This window comes from Quercus lobata, chromosome 4 (assembly GCF_001633185.2).
Source record: "Quercus lobata isolate SW786 chromosome 4, ValleyOak3.0 Primary Assembly, whole genome shotgun sequence".
NCBI classification, from domain to species: domain Eukaryota; kingdom Viridiplantae; phylum Streptophyta; class Magnoliopsida; order Fagales; family Fagaceae; genus Quercus; species Quercus lobata.
In genome coordinates this window covers 13150932-13168615 of record NC_044907.1, presented here as the reverse complement: position 1 = coordinate 13168615, position 17684 = coordinate 13150932, and the positions used below count along the sequence as shown (strand labels likewise).

Here is a 17684-nt window from a genome sequence, read left to right as displayed (position 1 = left end):
CGGCAATATGTGTCTGAGGACGACCTAAACGCCGTATTGTCACAAACACACTTCGAAGCTACATTACCACTAAAGGTGGAACATGGGGCCAACGGTAAGAAAGAAAAGATAAACAAATATCTTTAAAAACTGCTGCCTTCGTATTAATTGTCTCTCAACTAACTCTTTGGCTGCATTAATGTGGAAGTGATGCTTGAACAGTGATGAAGCAGTCTTACAGCTGCTGGTTGGAAATTCCAAGAGGTGTTGGATGGGACAGGAAAGGATCCCCCGAATCCAACCTACACATGTGTGGTGAAGAAGACATCAAGAGGGCAATATATAACATGGAAGAATGCATTAAGAGAAAGGAGGGGAACTTCTAAACAATGGATGCTTAGAAAAAAATATTACGAAATAAAGAACTTAGCTTGTTTCAAGAATAAATTGGTCGTAATATCTGTATTAATCCATCTAGAAACGTTAAGTTTAATCGTTTTTCTTCTGAAGTTAATCTAGTTCTTTTATATCCACGTTACAAATTTATTGTTTGGGCCTTTAACGTTTGAACCCAATACAAGTTTGGGATCGACACAAATTGAGTCCTTACATTAACATATACCCAAAATGTATTGGTTTAAAAAATAATTTTATTATGAAAGAAAAAAGTAACTATTTTTTTTTACAACTTTTTATATTCCCCATAAAAATGGAATCAAAATTTTCATAAAATAGTCTATTAATAAATGTATTTTAATTAACCAGACCTTTTTAAAAAAAAAAAAAATATATATATATATATTATGTTTATTTAATTCTAGAAAAATAAAATTATCACGTTTATATATTTATATATTTTTAAATCTAACCCTCTCTTTTTTTTTTCTTCGAGATAGGAACATCTAACTCTCTTGAATACCAACAAGATGATTGATTAGCTAAATTGGCATGCTGAAGTCCTTCGTTCCCTGAACGAAAAATCCAGGAACATTCCAACAAAAGAAAAAATAAAAATCACAATCATATTACACCCATTAAAAGTAACTGGATTTTGTACATAATCTAAGGAGCAATAAGAATAATGGGGATCTGGAAATTGGGTCAGTGGCTTTGAGTCTGAGGATTCGGATTGGTTGGCCATGTTCGATAAAGAGCACAAGACAAAGAATGAGACTATTAAAAATAAAGTGGGTATCTGAATTTAAAGCCCTTTTTCTCTTTCTTTCTCTATCCATAGGTATAGATCAAAGGACGCAGTTAAGAAAATTCCTTCACCTCAATAGGTGCTGATTTATATGATTACTTTGGTGTATTTTTTTATCACATGAAAGTTATTTCTATTGGTCATGTGAATACTAATGTGTCGTATAATTTAATGGCACACATTTAGGAGCTTATAAACCTTTACATTGTGGATTGAATTTGAAGATTGAACGAATTTCATTCAAACCAATCTGTAAGAAAATCCTGTCAAAGATTTGACTGAGTCCTATTTTCTCATTAGTTTTGTGTAGAGTCCCTCATCTCACTCATAGTGCTCCCTAATCCCTCTCAATTGTAACATTCATAGAATCATATTCATAATATTTACCCTCAACCATCACCCAAATATCACAATAAAAATAAAGCCATGCATCATGCATTTTGGCTAATAGATTATGTATATGGGCATTTGAAGGGTTTAGTTTGGTCCTCAAATCACTGCACAAAAGCTTTGCCCCAAATCTTCTCTCTTTTTTTGCCCCAATTTTTAAATAGTTGATAACTTGATATACCATTTTTTTTTTAAATTTGATAATTACAATGAAAGAGGAATGATTTAAATATTGAATTTCATAGAAATAACAGAGAGTGTCAACCAGTTGAGTTATAAGCTTCTTGATATACCATCAATTTAAAATGCTACATCAATTTTTTAGATTTTCCATAACAAAACATTTAATCTTGACTAATGGGTATATATTTGTTGTGGCTGTCAAATTCAAACCAAACAAAATAATAGATCAACCTATACTTTTTTCCCCCATAAAAATATTCAATACTCTTAAAAATGTTCATTTCTCTTAGATTAATAATTGATCACCTATCATATGAGAAATTAATTCAATACACCATTAAATCTCATCATAAATTTAATTAACAAAACATATAATTCAACATCTCTTGTAAGTTAGTAACATTGTAAAATGTAAACACAAAATTATAAATTTGGAAATTAAACAATTGAAATTGATGAGTGCCCCCATGAGATCAATGAGTACCTATTTAAAGGAGTCATGAAGAGGCTTAATGACACATAATTGTTTTTTTATTACCTATACTTGTCATAATTTAAATGGATAAACTCAAAGTCTTGTTTTATAAGAGACATATGACATCATTTAACTTGTTAAACATGTTTTAATTTAGCTAACATCCAACAATATTTACTTAGATAGCTTGTATCACTTTTTTTTTTTTTTTTTAATATATCGACATGTAATTAGCTCTTGAATATTCCATGTAATTTCCATTTGGTAACATTTGACAAATTTTCGTTTATCTCTTAATAACAACAATGGTTCCCACTAAATAACACATGATACCTTGCTGTTGGCTGATTTTTAACAACTAAATAAGTGAACTTTGGTCTTAATTCAAATTTCCCTCTCTACATATATAGCTTTTTCTATTTAGAAGATCTACATACACAATATGCTCTTCTTTATCTGGCGAAAGGAGAATTGAGTTTCAAATCTTCACCGGTCCTTGGTTTTTGACCCATTTTTACTTGAATTTTTCAGTTTTTTTAATTAAGGTTTGGTTCCCAATTGAACCAATTGATTTGGTTTTTAAAACTATGCTTGTAACTATTAAATAGTAATTAAAAAGAAAAGGGTAAAATATATGAGATTTGAGCTAATGTCAGCCAAGTCTAAGATATTTCAAAATTGGCTAATTTGATCTCTAAACCCAACTTGGTACTTAAATTTTACTCATAATTTAATTAGGACCTTCAACCCTGATAGTTTTAAAATGTTTTAAATCTGATTGACATTAACCAAAATCATAGGTCAGTATTTTATCCCAAAAAAAAAAAAAATCATAATAATAATGCCATAAGAACAAATTTAGTAATTAATTAACTACTAATTACTCCCCAGATACTGAATTTATGATTATAATCTTTCAACAGTTTCCTAAAAAAAAAGGAAAAGAAAAAAAAAGAAAAATGAAAAGAAAAAACCAACCTCAACGACAACAAAGAACAACAAAAAGGTACAGCCGACATTCACATTCCCATGTCACTTTCTACTCTTGTCTGTCCCTTCACTTCCAAGTTTCAAACTTTCGTTTAGCTCCTCAAACTGAAACTTGACTTCTCTCTCTCTCTCTCTCTCTCTCTGTTTGTATGTTTTGAAAAGATGGCCAACAGCCACCAGCAATCGTTGCTGCGTTCAACACCATCATCTTCGATCTCCTCCAAGCTCCTCCTCCTCCTCACGGTTCTTCCTCTCACTCTTGCAGCCTTGGCTTTCGTCCTCCAATGGCGTGGAGGCATCACCGACCCCACCACTCGCTGGGCCCCACCTGGGTCCCAACACTTGTTCCCTGGGATGGACCCTTCTCCTCTCTCTCCCACCGCTCACCAGCACCAGTCCTCCTCCTCCTCTGACTGTGCCAGTCTTCGCCAAGGCTTGACTCCTTCGTTTCCTTACTACCATGGATGGAAGTTCGATGACTTGTCCAATCTCAAGCCTAAGGTTCGGTTTTTATGTGCAATTCTATGGTTTTGTGGTTGATTTGTTATTGGGTTTGCTTTGTTTTTTTTTTATTTTTATTTTGTGGATTGGATTTTGGTGGTGTTTTAGTATTGTGCTTGGGAATTTTGAGTGCTGCTTCAATCTAAGATTAAAAAGTTTAATATTTTGGTTCTGGGTTTTGCTTTTTATGGATAAAAATTTAGTGGTGGTTTAGTATTGTGCTTAGAAATGTTGAGTGCTGCTTCAATCTAAGACCAACAGTTTTGACTCTTTTTAAAATTTTGGTTTTGGGGCTGATCTGTTTCTGGGTTTTGCTTTTTATGGATTGAATTTTAGTGGGGTTTTGGTGTTGTGCTTGGAAATGTTGGGTGCTGCAACAATTTAGGAACAAAAGTTTTGACTCATTTTGAAAGTTTGGTTTTTGAGGTTGATGTGTTTCTGGGTTTTGCGTTTTGTGTATAGGATTTTAGGGGGTATTAATGTTGCTTTTGGGCTTTGATCTGTTTCTGGGTTTTGCTTTTTATGATGCATTTTGCTGGGGATTCAGTATTGTGCTTGGAAGTTTTAACTGCTGCTCCTATTGAAGACCAAAACTTTGACTTGCAGTGATGTTTTGGTTTTTGGGGTTGATCTGTTTCAGGGGTTTTCTTTTTGTGATTCAGGTTTGTACTGGTTCAAACAGAAATAAAGTTCGGTTCTTAGTGATATTTTGGATTGGTCTGATTCTGGGGATCTCTCTTTTTGATGAATGAGATGATATTTATTGACTGAAAAACCAATCAGAACATGTACACTATACAGCCTCAAACTGCCTGAAGAAACACTGTTCAAAACAAAATCCACTCAACTGAATACACCAGAAACAGATAAGTAACCAAACAAACAAAATCTGCTCTACTGTTTACAATCTGCAACTCTATCGATACAAAACTGAAATCTCAGCTCTATTTACTCATTGTGCCTTTCCTTTGAGCATACTTTCTGGAAATCCCCATACTCTGCATAATGCTGCACTATCAACCGATCTTTTAAACCCATTTCTACATTTAAATATGTTTTTGATTTCCTATTTAATTGAGTGCAACATGATTTCTTCATCCCTAGAATGGAAAATTATCTCATGAGACAGTCTTATGCAGCAGTTCCCTCACATCTCTTGGGCCCAAATTATTCCACGAATCCCTTCTTGCAATGTCATTATGAGATGCATAAATACAGGAGAGAAAAGTTCTACCCTGTCCTTGAAGCATCTGGATCCTGCTATGGCATATGTTAAATAAATCATAGATTTAAATTATGTTAAGACTAATAAAAAAAGTAAATTAAACCTCGTCATTTGGTCGTGTTACTTGTGTACATGAAAAATGAGCCTGAGTGATGAGTCTACAAATGATAGGCCTGTTGACGTAGCAATGGTTGAAGCATTGTTAATGTTATTAAAAAAAGAAAAAGGAAAAGAAAAAGAAGAAGAATCACACGGCTTTACATAGCTTGTGATCAGAATGAGAAACTGTGTTTTGGGCTCTTAGGATCATGCTACTAACAAATGATGTCATGTCACTGCAACCTCTGCTACAATCTGCCAGCCAATGTTGGTTTGATATAATTTGGAATAAATTACATCGAATCTTTGACTTATGTGTGCACTTCCTACTTAACAATTTTGTTTGCTTCTATGTTATTTATGTTGTTTGACCATACTTTTGTCTGTCACATATGCTGTGTTGTGTGCAAGCCTTTTGTGAGAGATTGCATTTGTTTGGGTTTAAATCATGTATTATTGTATTTATCTTAGTTTCTGAGTAGGCATTGCTTAGTGAGCCTTTGAATTTTGGAGATAGATTGGAAATTTGAAAGAAGATTTGGATTCTAATTCTTTTTGAGTTCTATTTAATCCAAATTGGAAAAATTTCCCCCTTTTAGAATTGAATTACATTGTTCTTTGAGATTTCGAAAGTTTACTAGAAAGTAGAAACTGAGAAGAGATTTTGAAAGTTTACTTGAAAGTAGAAACTGAGAAGTGCGTGTGATTTTTTATGGTTCATTTGTGGTAGGTTTGTGCATTGGGATTCAAGTTTGGGAGTTTTCTTTGTGATTTAGCATGGATAACGAATTGTGGGTTCAGTGAATTTTGGTCTGATTTAATGTGGCTTGGTGTTTTACTGTTTTTGAATGTATATTGGCAAACAAATTTGGATTTGTGAATACGAAGTCATACATTGGGTTTTGCTTTTGTGGACTGGATTTTAGTGAATACTGCTAGATTTTTTTCCCCAATAGTTACAATGGAGAAGGGAATTTGAACCCTATACATTATGTCAAAAACAATAGGAGGTGCTAGTTGAGTTACAAGGATCCTTGATTGACAGGAAACCGTTTGTCTGGTTGCTGAGTTTCTGAGAACATTGACTGTAAGAAAATGGAAACAAAGTGTTGATTTGCTTTATTTTCTCTTGGTTGTTGAAACTAGATCAACTGAGGTTATTAGTGTATTAATGCTTGGTTGAGTGGCAGCTCGTTTAATTGGTTCTGGTCTATGAACAATGGAAAAATTCTGACTCTGGGATCTGTTTTAAAATGATTATTTGGTGGCCTATGGTAAATATGATAACTTCAGTGTTAACTATTAAATGTTTTGATTGCTGTGATAGTAGGAGATAGAGAATTTGTTAAGAGGTCTAATATTGATGGTTGATGGTTGGATTGATCTAATCTGGGACTTTGTTTTTTGGAAATTGGTATTTGCGTCCGATTGTTCAAAGTTACTTTTATTTATATAAAAAAAATGGTTCCAAGTTACTATTTCTACTTCTTATAGTCATATTATGGATTCAATAAAGCAAATTATTGGACAATGGATTTTTTTGTTGAAGTCAATGTAAATAACATTCTTATATCTGTGCAGTTAACACTGAATTAAATGATTGGTTATAACCTTGTGCAGTTTGCTTCTAAACTTGCAGATATGTATTACGACAAGTACTTCAGCTGGTTTAGAGCAGATCTTGCCATGGATGTTTTTTCATAAGGTTATTGGAGTCTCAACCTTTTTTCTTTTTGTGGAGGGAAAGGCTGCATCTCCGGCTGTGTCTAAAGTTCTGGAATCTATCCCAGTAAGTTGATATATATCCTCTGCTCTGACTGCTTGACATTCATTTGTGTTGACCTTTTCGTTTTCTAACTTTTCAAAATGAAGTTGTTCTACTTTGGTTTATATTATGTTTTTTCTCTGAGCCTCTTTGAGCATGATTTTCTTGTTGTTTTCTCAGGGAGTAAAAGTGATATATAGAACAAGAGAGCTGGAGGAGCAACAGGCTAAGAGGTTTGATCACTTTTACTTTCAAATCACATATGATTGAATTGAAGCTTACTGTAGGGTATTGTTTCATAGTTTTTTCCTCTCTAGTATGTTGTTCTTAAAGCTTTGAACAACTTTTTCTTGTTTTTCTATTCCTGATGTGCTGGATCACTTTGTGTTGCTCCCATAGTACATTTCCATTGTACTAAGGTTTGTTTTGTTTTCAATAAAATTTTCATTACTTGTAAAGAAAAAAATAGAGTTACAGTTTTCTCCTAGTATTAATCATACGAATATTTACTGGTCTTTCTTCTATGTTTCATTAGTTTTCTAGACACTTTAGACCATTCACATTTTTGCTTCCCCCTATGTTTCTTTCTTTTTGCTGGAACATCATTTCTGTATTTGATGTAAGTAACTTTAAATGTTCCGGCATTTGATACAAGTAACTTCCTGAATTATTAAACATTGAAGTATTTCTTCTATCGCCTATCTTTAATTGTTTATGATATTTTGTTTCTTTTACTTATATATATAATGTGTCTTTAATTATTTATTTATATTCCTGTTTTTTTCGGGGACCATCAGCCGGATTTGGAATGAGACATGGCTTTCAAGTTTCTTTTACAAGCCTTGCAATTATGAGCTGTTTGTGAAGCAATCTCTCAATATGGAGATGGCTATTGTAATGGCCCGGGTATGAAAGATAGTATTCTCCTGTATCTCATTCCTCCCTTTTTTTTTTTTACAAGTCTGTCCCGAGTTAATTTTTCTCAATATAGTCTCTTGCATATTAAAACATCAGGATGCTGGCATGGACTGGATAATTCATCTTGACACTGATGAGTTATTACACCCAGCTGATGCTCGGGAGTATTCACTGAGGCAGCTGCTGCTTGATGTGCCTGGGAATGTGGATATGGTTATATTTCCTAACTATGTGAGTGAAATATTTAGATTTGTTATAATGATATATAAGTGATAACTTATAGTTAGGGGCCTTGTTGAAGATGGTAGCATATGCTGGTCTTGTCATTCTTCTGTACTCCCTTCAACAATGAGCTGTGGCATTCATTACTTGAATTAAAACTGATTGTGGTATTTATTTCTTTAGGAGAGCAGTGTTGAACGAGAGGATATCAAAGACCCTTTTAGTGAGGTAAACTTCCCTTATCATCCGCTGTCCTTTCATTCACTTGGTTCATTAAGTTTGATTATAGATGTCTGAAGGGAATGGGATATCTCAGCCAAGATAAAATTTCCTGTTTATTCATAAAGAAAATCTTGGCCTTTATAAATAGCGTTTTCATGTTTGTTATTGTTTGTTTCCTTTAGTGAATTAGACTCAAATATACAATGTTTCCATGTGCATTATCATGACAGATTCATAAATTTGTGGATTATGTGACAGTTAGAATGCCTAGAAGCCAATAATGTTTTCTTGATCAATTGACCTGCACAAGAACATGGTTATTGCATTTATATTTAACTACATAATTTTATATCTAACTTGATGGAGCTGATGATCCATTTTTCTATTGAATATATATATATATATATATATATTTGATAGGTAATTGAAGTTTTATTGATAAGAAAAGTATGTTGTGTTTACAATAGTAAATCCATTTTTCTATTGAATATACCAAGGGACTTTGGAATGTCACAAGTTTTAGAATTTCTACGTGGAGTTACTTTTGTGCCTAAAGAACTACTAACCCTTTTTTTCATAGAGCCTGTTGACATTAGAGTTTGTTAGTTGTATCATTTCTTAGAAACTAGTTCTCTGGTTTGGTAAAGTATTTTATGTGGAGTGCATGGGCACAATATTCTGTATCAGATTGGATTGTATAACCTAGTTAAACTGCATTGAAATATTAGACAGTTGAAGTTGAAGATACTATGGTTGTCAAAAGATAGGTGAAGGCAGTGGATCATCCACACGTGGTTATGTAATAAATTCAGTCTGGGACAAAGCTTGGTTGGAGATGATGGTTCTTTAAACATTCAATACTTTGGCTAGTATATCAGAGTCAGGTGAAAAACCATGAAGTGATTATTTATTATTTGACCCAAGTTTGGTCTTTTTCAATGTAGTTGCTTGCTATGTAACCATAAAGATGTGCTTCATGTGTCAAATTTCAAAGACCTTAGCAATTGACATGTATTCTAGAATCACAAAATCACAAACGTCAAAGTAGTTTACTCTTATTTGGTTTACTTAGTATTTTTACTTATCAAAAAAAGTTTACTCTTATTTGGTTGCTTGTGTAGCTCCAACTAGGTGTATGACCCCTTACCATTACTCATGTTGCAAAAACGATATCTTGTGAAATTTTTGCACATTTGGTATTTTCAATTGGGTTCTCTGCAGGTTTCAGCTTGATACATGGGGAAGTTTATTGTGAATATTTTTGTTTTGAAGGCTCTAGAAAGGGAAGACTGGATTTGATAATCATTATACTTTGTGACATTTTATTATGTTTTCTGTTTATTGATAATGATTTATCTCTATATTTTGCATTGAGCTCCACTAGTAACTTAATGCAGTTAATGTGATATCTTTATTAGAGAGACACTTTGATAAGTTTGTGATATACAAATGCAATGCTTAAGCTTCAAAAGAGACGAATCATGACATTTGTTGATCGGAGGGCATATTGGTGGATAGATGGTGGGTGGGGTTTGGTTAGGGAAATGAACACATGTTAAGGAATGTATAATGTGCAGCTTCCATTTAAATAGAATGAGGTTTTTTAGTAACTAGGTGTTCACCTAATTTTATTCTATACCATAGTTAGGTAACAGATGTGTTGGAGGTTTATTCTGTTGTCTAGGAAAATATTGTGGCATTATGTTTGCTTGTCTTTGAGGATACCTGTATAGTATTTGATGTTTGTCTTGTTCTTGTATCAATGCAAACAGATATCGATGTTCAAGAGAAATTATGACCATCTTCCAAAGGACACATATTTTGGCATGTACAAGGATGCAACTCGTGGTAATCCAAACTACTTTTTGACTTATGGAAATGGGAAATCAGCTGCTCGGATTCAAGATCACCTTCGTCCTAATGGTGCACACAGATGGCATAATTATATGAAAACCCCAAAGTATGTTAATTTCATACTGGAAGAAAAAAAAAATCAGTATCATGACTAAGAATTTTATTATTGGATTTCTGATGTCAATACTTTATGCATGCAATGGCTACTACCAGTGAGATAAAATTGGAGGAGGCTGCTGTTCTACACTACACGTATGCCAAATTTTCGGACTTGACCTCTAGGCGTGATCGGTGTGGCTGCAAGCCTACAAAGGAGGATGTCAAAAGATGCTTTATGTTGGAATTTGATAGAGCTGTGAGTCCAATGATTTCTCTTATTCAATATTTTTTGTTCATTAATAGTACTATTAAACAATCATAATAAGCAAAAAGTGGAAACAACAGGATTATGGAACATGAAATCAGTATTTTAGGTGTGTAATATTTTGTAACTGATCTAGATAGTCCATGTGCAATGTAAAGCAGTAATGTTCCACTAGGAGGTGCTAATTAGCATTTTGGAAGGACTTAATATAGAAAGGGAGGTCAAACTACATAAATTAAGGTTGGTGGGAAATTTTTGAAGCCTACCAGAAGTTGTTGTAAGGAAAAGGACCTTGATGATGTAACAACTAACAAGATATAAGTATATAACTGAATGTTAAGACTCATGATAATTTTAATGTGAACCAATTTGTGTGGAAATGTTGGATTGACCTGTGCATTAGTGGTTGCTTATATGCATGGTTGTTAATTAATTATAAAATCCTGGAAATGGAGGTTTTGAATGCAACTATTGGACAAGGCATTTATCTTTATTGGTTTTAATGAGTGTTGGCCATTTAAATGTTAACAATTGGGCCTGCATCCTGGAAATCTGTAGGCTTGTTTTAATCTCTTGAAACTCAGGTCAATGCCAAATTAGGGGTTAATTTGTAAGAAGAATCCTTGTTGCCAGTACTTGACTTTGTTTTGTTCGGATTGCATTTCCTTTTGATGAAACCTTCATCATACTAAGAGAACATAATGCATTGCAGGCATTCATAATTGCTTCTACTGCAACAGAGGAGGAGATGCTGAACTGGTAAATATTTAAATGGAGAAAATAATTTTCTTTCCCTGATCTTCATGATCTGTTTTCACTTCGAACCCATTGCAATCCCTTAAATTTAAACCTGAGATCTCTAAAAGAACTCTTGACATGAGCATAACATTTTTCCTTGCTTTTCATAAATTTATATATATTTTGGCCATTCTGATCTACTAGGTACCGGGAACACATTGTGTGGGGTGACAAAGATGTAAAAATGAAACTACTGAGGAAGGGCGTTTTAACTCGCATATATGCTCCAATGGTAAGCATGATTCTACAATTTTTTTTTTTTGGTTGGGAAAATTGGGGGGGGGGGGGGGGGAAGTAATCAACTGGTTCCATGATTTGAATTGAATGATGAAATTTGTTGTCCAAAATATAATAATAGAAATCAGGTCATTTGAGCCAAGAGCCTTGTAGCTCAATTGCCATCTTTGGGCATTTCCAACGGAGACAACCAAGGCTCAAATCCCCCCTTCCCCATTGTTGTTACTAGCAAATTATAAAAAAAGAGTAACCGGGTCATTTGTTAAAAATTAATAGTAAAAAATATTTTGACTCTTTGAAATATAAATTGATCCTACTTAATAAATGAAATAGATCAATTTTCTTCTATTTGATGCCAGTAATGCTGCACACCATTGCTGATTTTCCCCACTCTGGCCCCTGCTCCAGCATCCACCTCTTTATTAAACCATTTATATTACTATTACTATTTCTATGCTGTTAATGCTATTTTGCTGTGGTGGTTTCTCTTTTTTGTCCATATATATATACATACATTTTTTAGGTCTGTTTGGGTAGTGCGGCTGCGTCCACATTTTGGGCATTTTTTTTTTTTTTAAGTCCAGCGCGTTATGTACCATTCATTGGCCATGAACAGAGATTTTAGGCTAATGAACAGTGCTGAACAGTAATAAACAGAAAAAAAAAAATTTTTTTTTTATTGTTTTCAGTTTTCAGCAAAATAAGCTATATTCAAACGCACACTTTCTATTGTCTCTTGCCATATTTTTCAGGTCATAATACAAGGTTTAAGGGAGTCTGGTGTCTTCAGCTCTGTTATTGCATCTGCCCCAACAACTATTTCAAAGGATAAATTTTTATCGTCCATTGTTAGTAGTAACTCATCCAGAGCTGCTGCCTCTGAATCCCTTCCCTCAAGAAGGATTGGTAGAAGTAGAGAGCATCAGGCCACTGCTAGGAGGGTCTTGGAAATTGAATCTGCTGCATTTTATGAAGTGGCTGTTCCACCGTTGTCACCCCCAGGAATGAATGATGACCGCCTTATCATTGAAGTGTGATACACCTCCTAGTGTGATTGCCTCTTCTTCTTCCTGTTCAGATGCTTTGTAATCTTGTTTATTCACTTATGTAAGGGAAGAATTAATCAGGAGGGAAAAAGAATGAGCAAGCGGGCTTGTTACTGAGGTTCATATGTTTTTGGTTCTGTCGGTTCTTCCCGATCGCCATCCAAGCACTCTAGTAGTCTAGTATTCAAGTTCGAGTGAGATTTTGTGGTCAAGCCTTCAGTTGGCAACTTGGTTACAACTGGAAATCTTTGACTTGTCTATAGAAATTATTGTTGAAATGTCAATGTATATTTTTTATAAGCTAGCCCTTTCACTCAGGGAAACTATTGTGTTTGATATCTTGAACTCTATCTAATTGATTGATTTCTCATTGATTCCACATTACGGGGTTCAATATGGTTTAAAAGGTTTAGTTTCAGTGCTCTAGTTCTCCTGTATTTTAAAGGTACATAAATTGAGAAAGCTTTGCTGGTCTTGGGGGCCTAAAACTTGTTTCTTATTTGCAATAAATGTACTAGCACAAAAAAGAAGAAGAAGAAGAAGAAGAAGAAGAAGAAAATAGATAGAAACATCGAGGATAAGGTTGATATAGTTTGTTTAGGCATAAAACATTTCTAGAGAAATAGCTTGTTTTTCTGTTTGGTTTCACTCTAAAAGGGAGCTAAAAGGTGTGTTATGACTTGATGGAAAATTATTATCAAATTCCAACTTCGGAACCTACACAAAATTAAGTGGGAAAACAATAGGTTCATGTAAAAGAAATCAATTTCAACAATCAGTCAACTATATGGTCAAGGCAAGAAGGATCAAACCCTACTTGTCCTCTTATTTTTTCCCGGTTTGGCTTGTCATGTCATGTATTATGTAGTAATTACTTGCTAGAAAAAGTATTATGGAGTAATTAATGAGATTCTCATCAAAATTTTAGTGTTTACTTTTTGTAAAAATATATTCTTCCGATGATAATGCAAGCAGTATATATTCTAAGCCATGAAGTTTCATGTGCCCATTTTAATAATTTTGAAGTGGAGTTTCACATTCCATTCCAAGGTCCCAATCTCTATTCCATATCTTCTTTTAAGTAGCGGAACCTTGTGTTTCATGCCGTTCATTCTTGTTATCTCATCTCTTGTTTAAAAAGCTTCAGAATTATAGAGCAAACTTAGAAACTGGCGTATCTGGATTCTCTTAAGGCCTTTAATATTCTAATTATGCTATCTTTGTTAAGAAGTTATCTTATAATTTTTTTAAGGTATCTCATGTTGTGCTCATGAGCTACTATTCAAGCAATTAAAAGTTAACCATTTTATTATTATAACCTTACGATTTCAGTGGCACTATCTTTATTTGTGTTAATACCTCATCTTTATTAATGGTTTTGAAAATAGAAAATAAATGTGGTGACTCTAATTTTTTTTTGGGTCAATGGATCTTGGATCCATAACTTTACCCTTTACTTAAAACTTATAAAGGAGGTATTAGTTGAACTATGCATTAATAGAATCTGTAATAATTGACAATAAAAGAAAATAAGAAAAATGAACATAGAATTATCAATTATACATATCTCTAACAAATTAGTTGTGCACATAATTTTGAGGGATAATATAATTCCCATATTGTTTCCTAAAAGAGGTATTTTATATGCATTATGTCTAATCTAATTTAGACCAACTTTAGATTCTGATTCTAGAACGTCGGAAGATGAGAACAAAGCTAGCTAGCTGTGAAACATTAGCTCCTCCACAGTGATATTCCTTCACCCATTTGAATGCATATATATACACACTCCAAATGGCAAGAAGAAACTGAGTTGTGTAAAATTTAATACATCTTTGTACAAGCTTTAGTGTTTGCTTTTGCTTTAAAATGGCACAGCAGAAAGAGCAGCAAAATGCAAGTGACAAGCACAAACCAGGTCTTGCCTCTCTCCCGCACTCACTAACTCACAAACACACACACACACACACACACACACACGCTCATGCACATGCAGTACTGAGTTGATTATTTTGTGCTTTGGATAAATGATTTCATGGACTGCTTAGACTAAAGTTATATCATCCCCCAATAAACACCCAACAGGAAGTAAAGTTACACAAAAGAAAGAGAAGCAAAACGTGAAGCTTGAACATAGCCATGGCAAAACTTTTACTCAAAAATGGTAAGCTTATTATTATTAAAATTATGTCATCATCATCACGATCACCATAATTATTTCAATTTAAGATTAATTCACCATTAAAGTATTTTATTTTTACATCATCAGCACACTCTTCTATTAAATCCAATAATTCAAGATACTACAAAAAAGAAAAAAAGAAAAAAAGATCTTTCAGTACGTAATAAAAATATTTATTTCAGTATATCATGTTATATATACTTTAGTAACTTTACTGTATATTACATCATTTTTTTGTTTCCTCTCTGTCCAATTTGCAGCCTCGATCTTATATACTGTGGCTGTTTCCGTAAGCAATCCGTTGTTGAAAAATAAGAAATCGCAAAGGTGGCTGCTGATTACTTCAGGGTTGCACAAACTTGCTACTTTCAAGTTTCAACTGAAGAGTTCACAAGGCATGCATGAGCCATATCTAGTGTGCTACTAGTATTTTATCGTGTAAGAGAGTATTCACTTTGCATGAGTGTATTTATAATTTAGTAAGTAATTTGTGGGATATTTATCTCTGTTTCTTTGTTCTCAAAGTTCTGTACTTGATCATCATCGATCAAGGTTAATTATATTCCTTCTGAAAATAACATATGTATTTTTAATTAAAAGTGTTGTATTAATTTTTATGTTTTTGCTAGAAATTGTTGTAGCTGATATCTTTAGCCATATTGGATCCATTTTCATAGAACTAGATTTTCAGTAATCAGTATGTTGTTTGAGGAAATGGGCCATACCTCTTCTGAAAAGAACTGGCACATTAACCGTCTCTGTTAATGGTAAAAGTTTATTTGGCATGTGTAAATTTTGATACCTGCCAAATTGAGGTGAATCTATGTACATACTGAGAGAATATGAATTTATCAGCACGTTGATGGTTCCTATATCCGTGCTTTCATGACTGGTTGGAGCTGAGAGAATGTGATTTTATATATTGTAGAATACATAATAATGTACGAGAAGATCTATAAAGAGTCCAGAGCATCCAGTAGCAGTACAACATGCGGGTACTACTAGTTATAGTAAGATAGAAAGTACACTATCAAGTGAGTTGAGTTTGATGGTACCTCCTCATAACTTGCTTGCCTGAGCTAGGGAAGGGATTGGTTGTCATTCAGTGAATAAGTAGCAAGATTTTTTTTTTTTTTTTGAGAGAGTTTCAACCTATAATGTCCGTTTTTTATGATAATTCTTTATCATTAAATTAAGACATCAATCGATTTTTGATGTAGGCGGAGATTGAAACTTAAATATCTTATTTAACCCTTAGAAACTTTACTAGTTGAATTAATTGAAATCCACTAATAAGCAGCAAGTTGATCATGAGAGAAAACAAAATAAAATCTATAGACTATAGAGCCCTAAAGAAGATGATATACTTGGCCCGTTTGTGGAATATGTAGCCAGCAATTTGAATGACACTTTTCTTGTCACAATAGGTGGGAATAGCAGAGGTAATAGGACACTTAAATCCTGTAAGAATCAATATATAATTGTATATAACTACAGATGTGCCCACAGGGAACTAGGGGTGTCAATGTTCGACCCAACCCGCGAACACGACACGAACCCAACACGGTTTTTTTCGGGTTAGAGTTAGGCCTTAATGGGTTTGGGTCATAAACGGGTCGACCTGAAAGCAACACGATAAGAAACGTGTCATAAGTGGGTCAACTCGCGTAACCCGCAATAGACACGTTTGACACGCCAATTTATTTGTGTCAAACTCGAAATGACCCACTTAACACAACCCGTTTTACTTGTATAACAAATAAATAATTATTTTATTTTATATTTGTCAAATACCTTTTATATCCAACATATATTTTAAATTTAAAAAGAAAAGTAAGTAATTACAAATGAGAAAGGTAATCTTATTTGTTTCATTAGTTATTATTACTCTTACATTATTATTATTTAGTTCTTGTAAAACTGTTGAGGCATGATCATATTTTGTAACTACTAATACTTTTTTTTTTTTTGGCATAGAACTTGTACAAATGAAATTGGATGAGCTTGTGGAAGATGTTATGAACTTGGACATTAACAAAGAATCTATAGATGATAATCGTGGTCATAGTCAGTATTAGTTTACTATTTGCTCAAATTCTTTCAATATTGATACTTAGCATTTGGCGAGTTCCAAGGATATTATATTTTTGTTGAACTATATTATTTTATTTTTGTTAAACTATGTTATTTTGAATTTGGGTTGAAGTGTTGCACTTCTTTTGAAGTGTAAAAAACTTATTTCTAGATGAATGTTATATTTTTATTGAACTATATTATTTTGAATGTGGGTCGAAGACTTAAAGTGTATGCACTGGTTTTTGGGATATAAAAAAATAATAATTTATAGATGGATGTTATATTTAATATTATGTAGGTTGAAATGGGTTGTGTTACATTCGTGTCAACCCAACATGATTCGTTTATTAAACGTGTTAAATGGGTTGGGTCAGGTCAACCCGCCTTATTAACAGGTCGGGTTAGGGTTGAAGGATCCTGACACGATTATTAAATGGGTCGGGTTAGGGTTGAGCCATTTAGTCTAATACTCATACCTCGACACGACACGAACCCGACACGCTAACCCGAATTGACACCCCTACAGGGAACTCATTACGAAGACCCTAATAAGTAGTTATTTATTTTAAGTTTACGTCATGACATACGAAATCATCTAAAAACATTCTCATGATCTCATCATTTTCTTCTCTTCTTTATAAAATTGTTCCACTAGTATTGAAAGAGTATATAATGATCTTATAGTGTTTATTCTAAAACTATTCTCATCACTTTTCTTATAGTTGCGTTTTGCATTCTCATCCTCTCCTAATATCTTTTGAGTATTGCGAACTTTTTTCGGTTTAATTAAGACCAAGAGTAGTGGAATTTCATGTATCATGCCTTTATCTATCATTTTATTGTTATTATATTCAATCTCATCACAAAATAATTATCAGAACTTAAAAAAACAAGCTTCCAAATGGCAAAATTTGATTCAATTGCTTAGGCACTCATCCACTATGAAAGAATAAT

At 33.4% G+C, this 17684-nt stretch overlaps 1 protein-coding gene and 1 long non-coding RNA gene across 2 annotated transcripts; both read left to right on the top strand.

The window, feature by feature from the left end:
* Positions 1 to 3352: 3352 nt before the first annotated feature.
* LOC115986526 (glycosyltransferase-like KOBITO 1) lies at positions 3353 to 12851 on the top strand. The gene is made up of 11 exons (XM_031109642.1): positions 3353 to 3722; positions 6686 to 6835; positions 6992 to 7044; positions 7609 to 7717; positions 7826 to 7960; positions 8135 to 8179; positions 9946 to 10133; positions 10241 to 10382; positions 11104 to 11150; positions 11334 to 11421; positions 12179 to 12851. Exons 1-11 carry the CDS (start codon positions 3384 to 3386, stop codon positions 12461 to 12463), a joined length of 1581 nt encoding a protein of 526 aa, XP_030965502.1. The 5' UTR covers positions 3353 to 3383; the 3' UTR covers positions 12464 to 12851.
* A 1433-nt stretch (positions 12852 to 14284) lies between these two features.
* On the top strand, positions 14285 to 15238 carry LOC115988087. The gene is made up of 3 exons (XR_004091316.1): positions 14285 to 14390; positions 14558 to 14636; positions 14915 to 15238. It is a non-coding gene; the product is annotated as an uncharacterized LOC115988087 (long non-coding RNA).
* The last annotated feature ends 2446 nt before the right edge of the window (positions 15239 to 17684 follow it).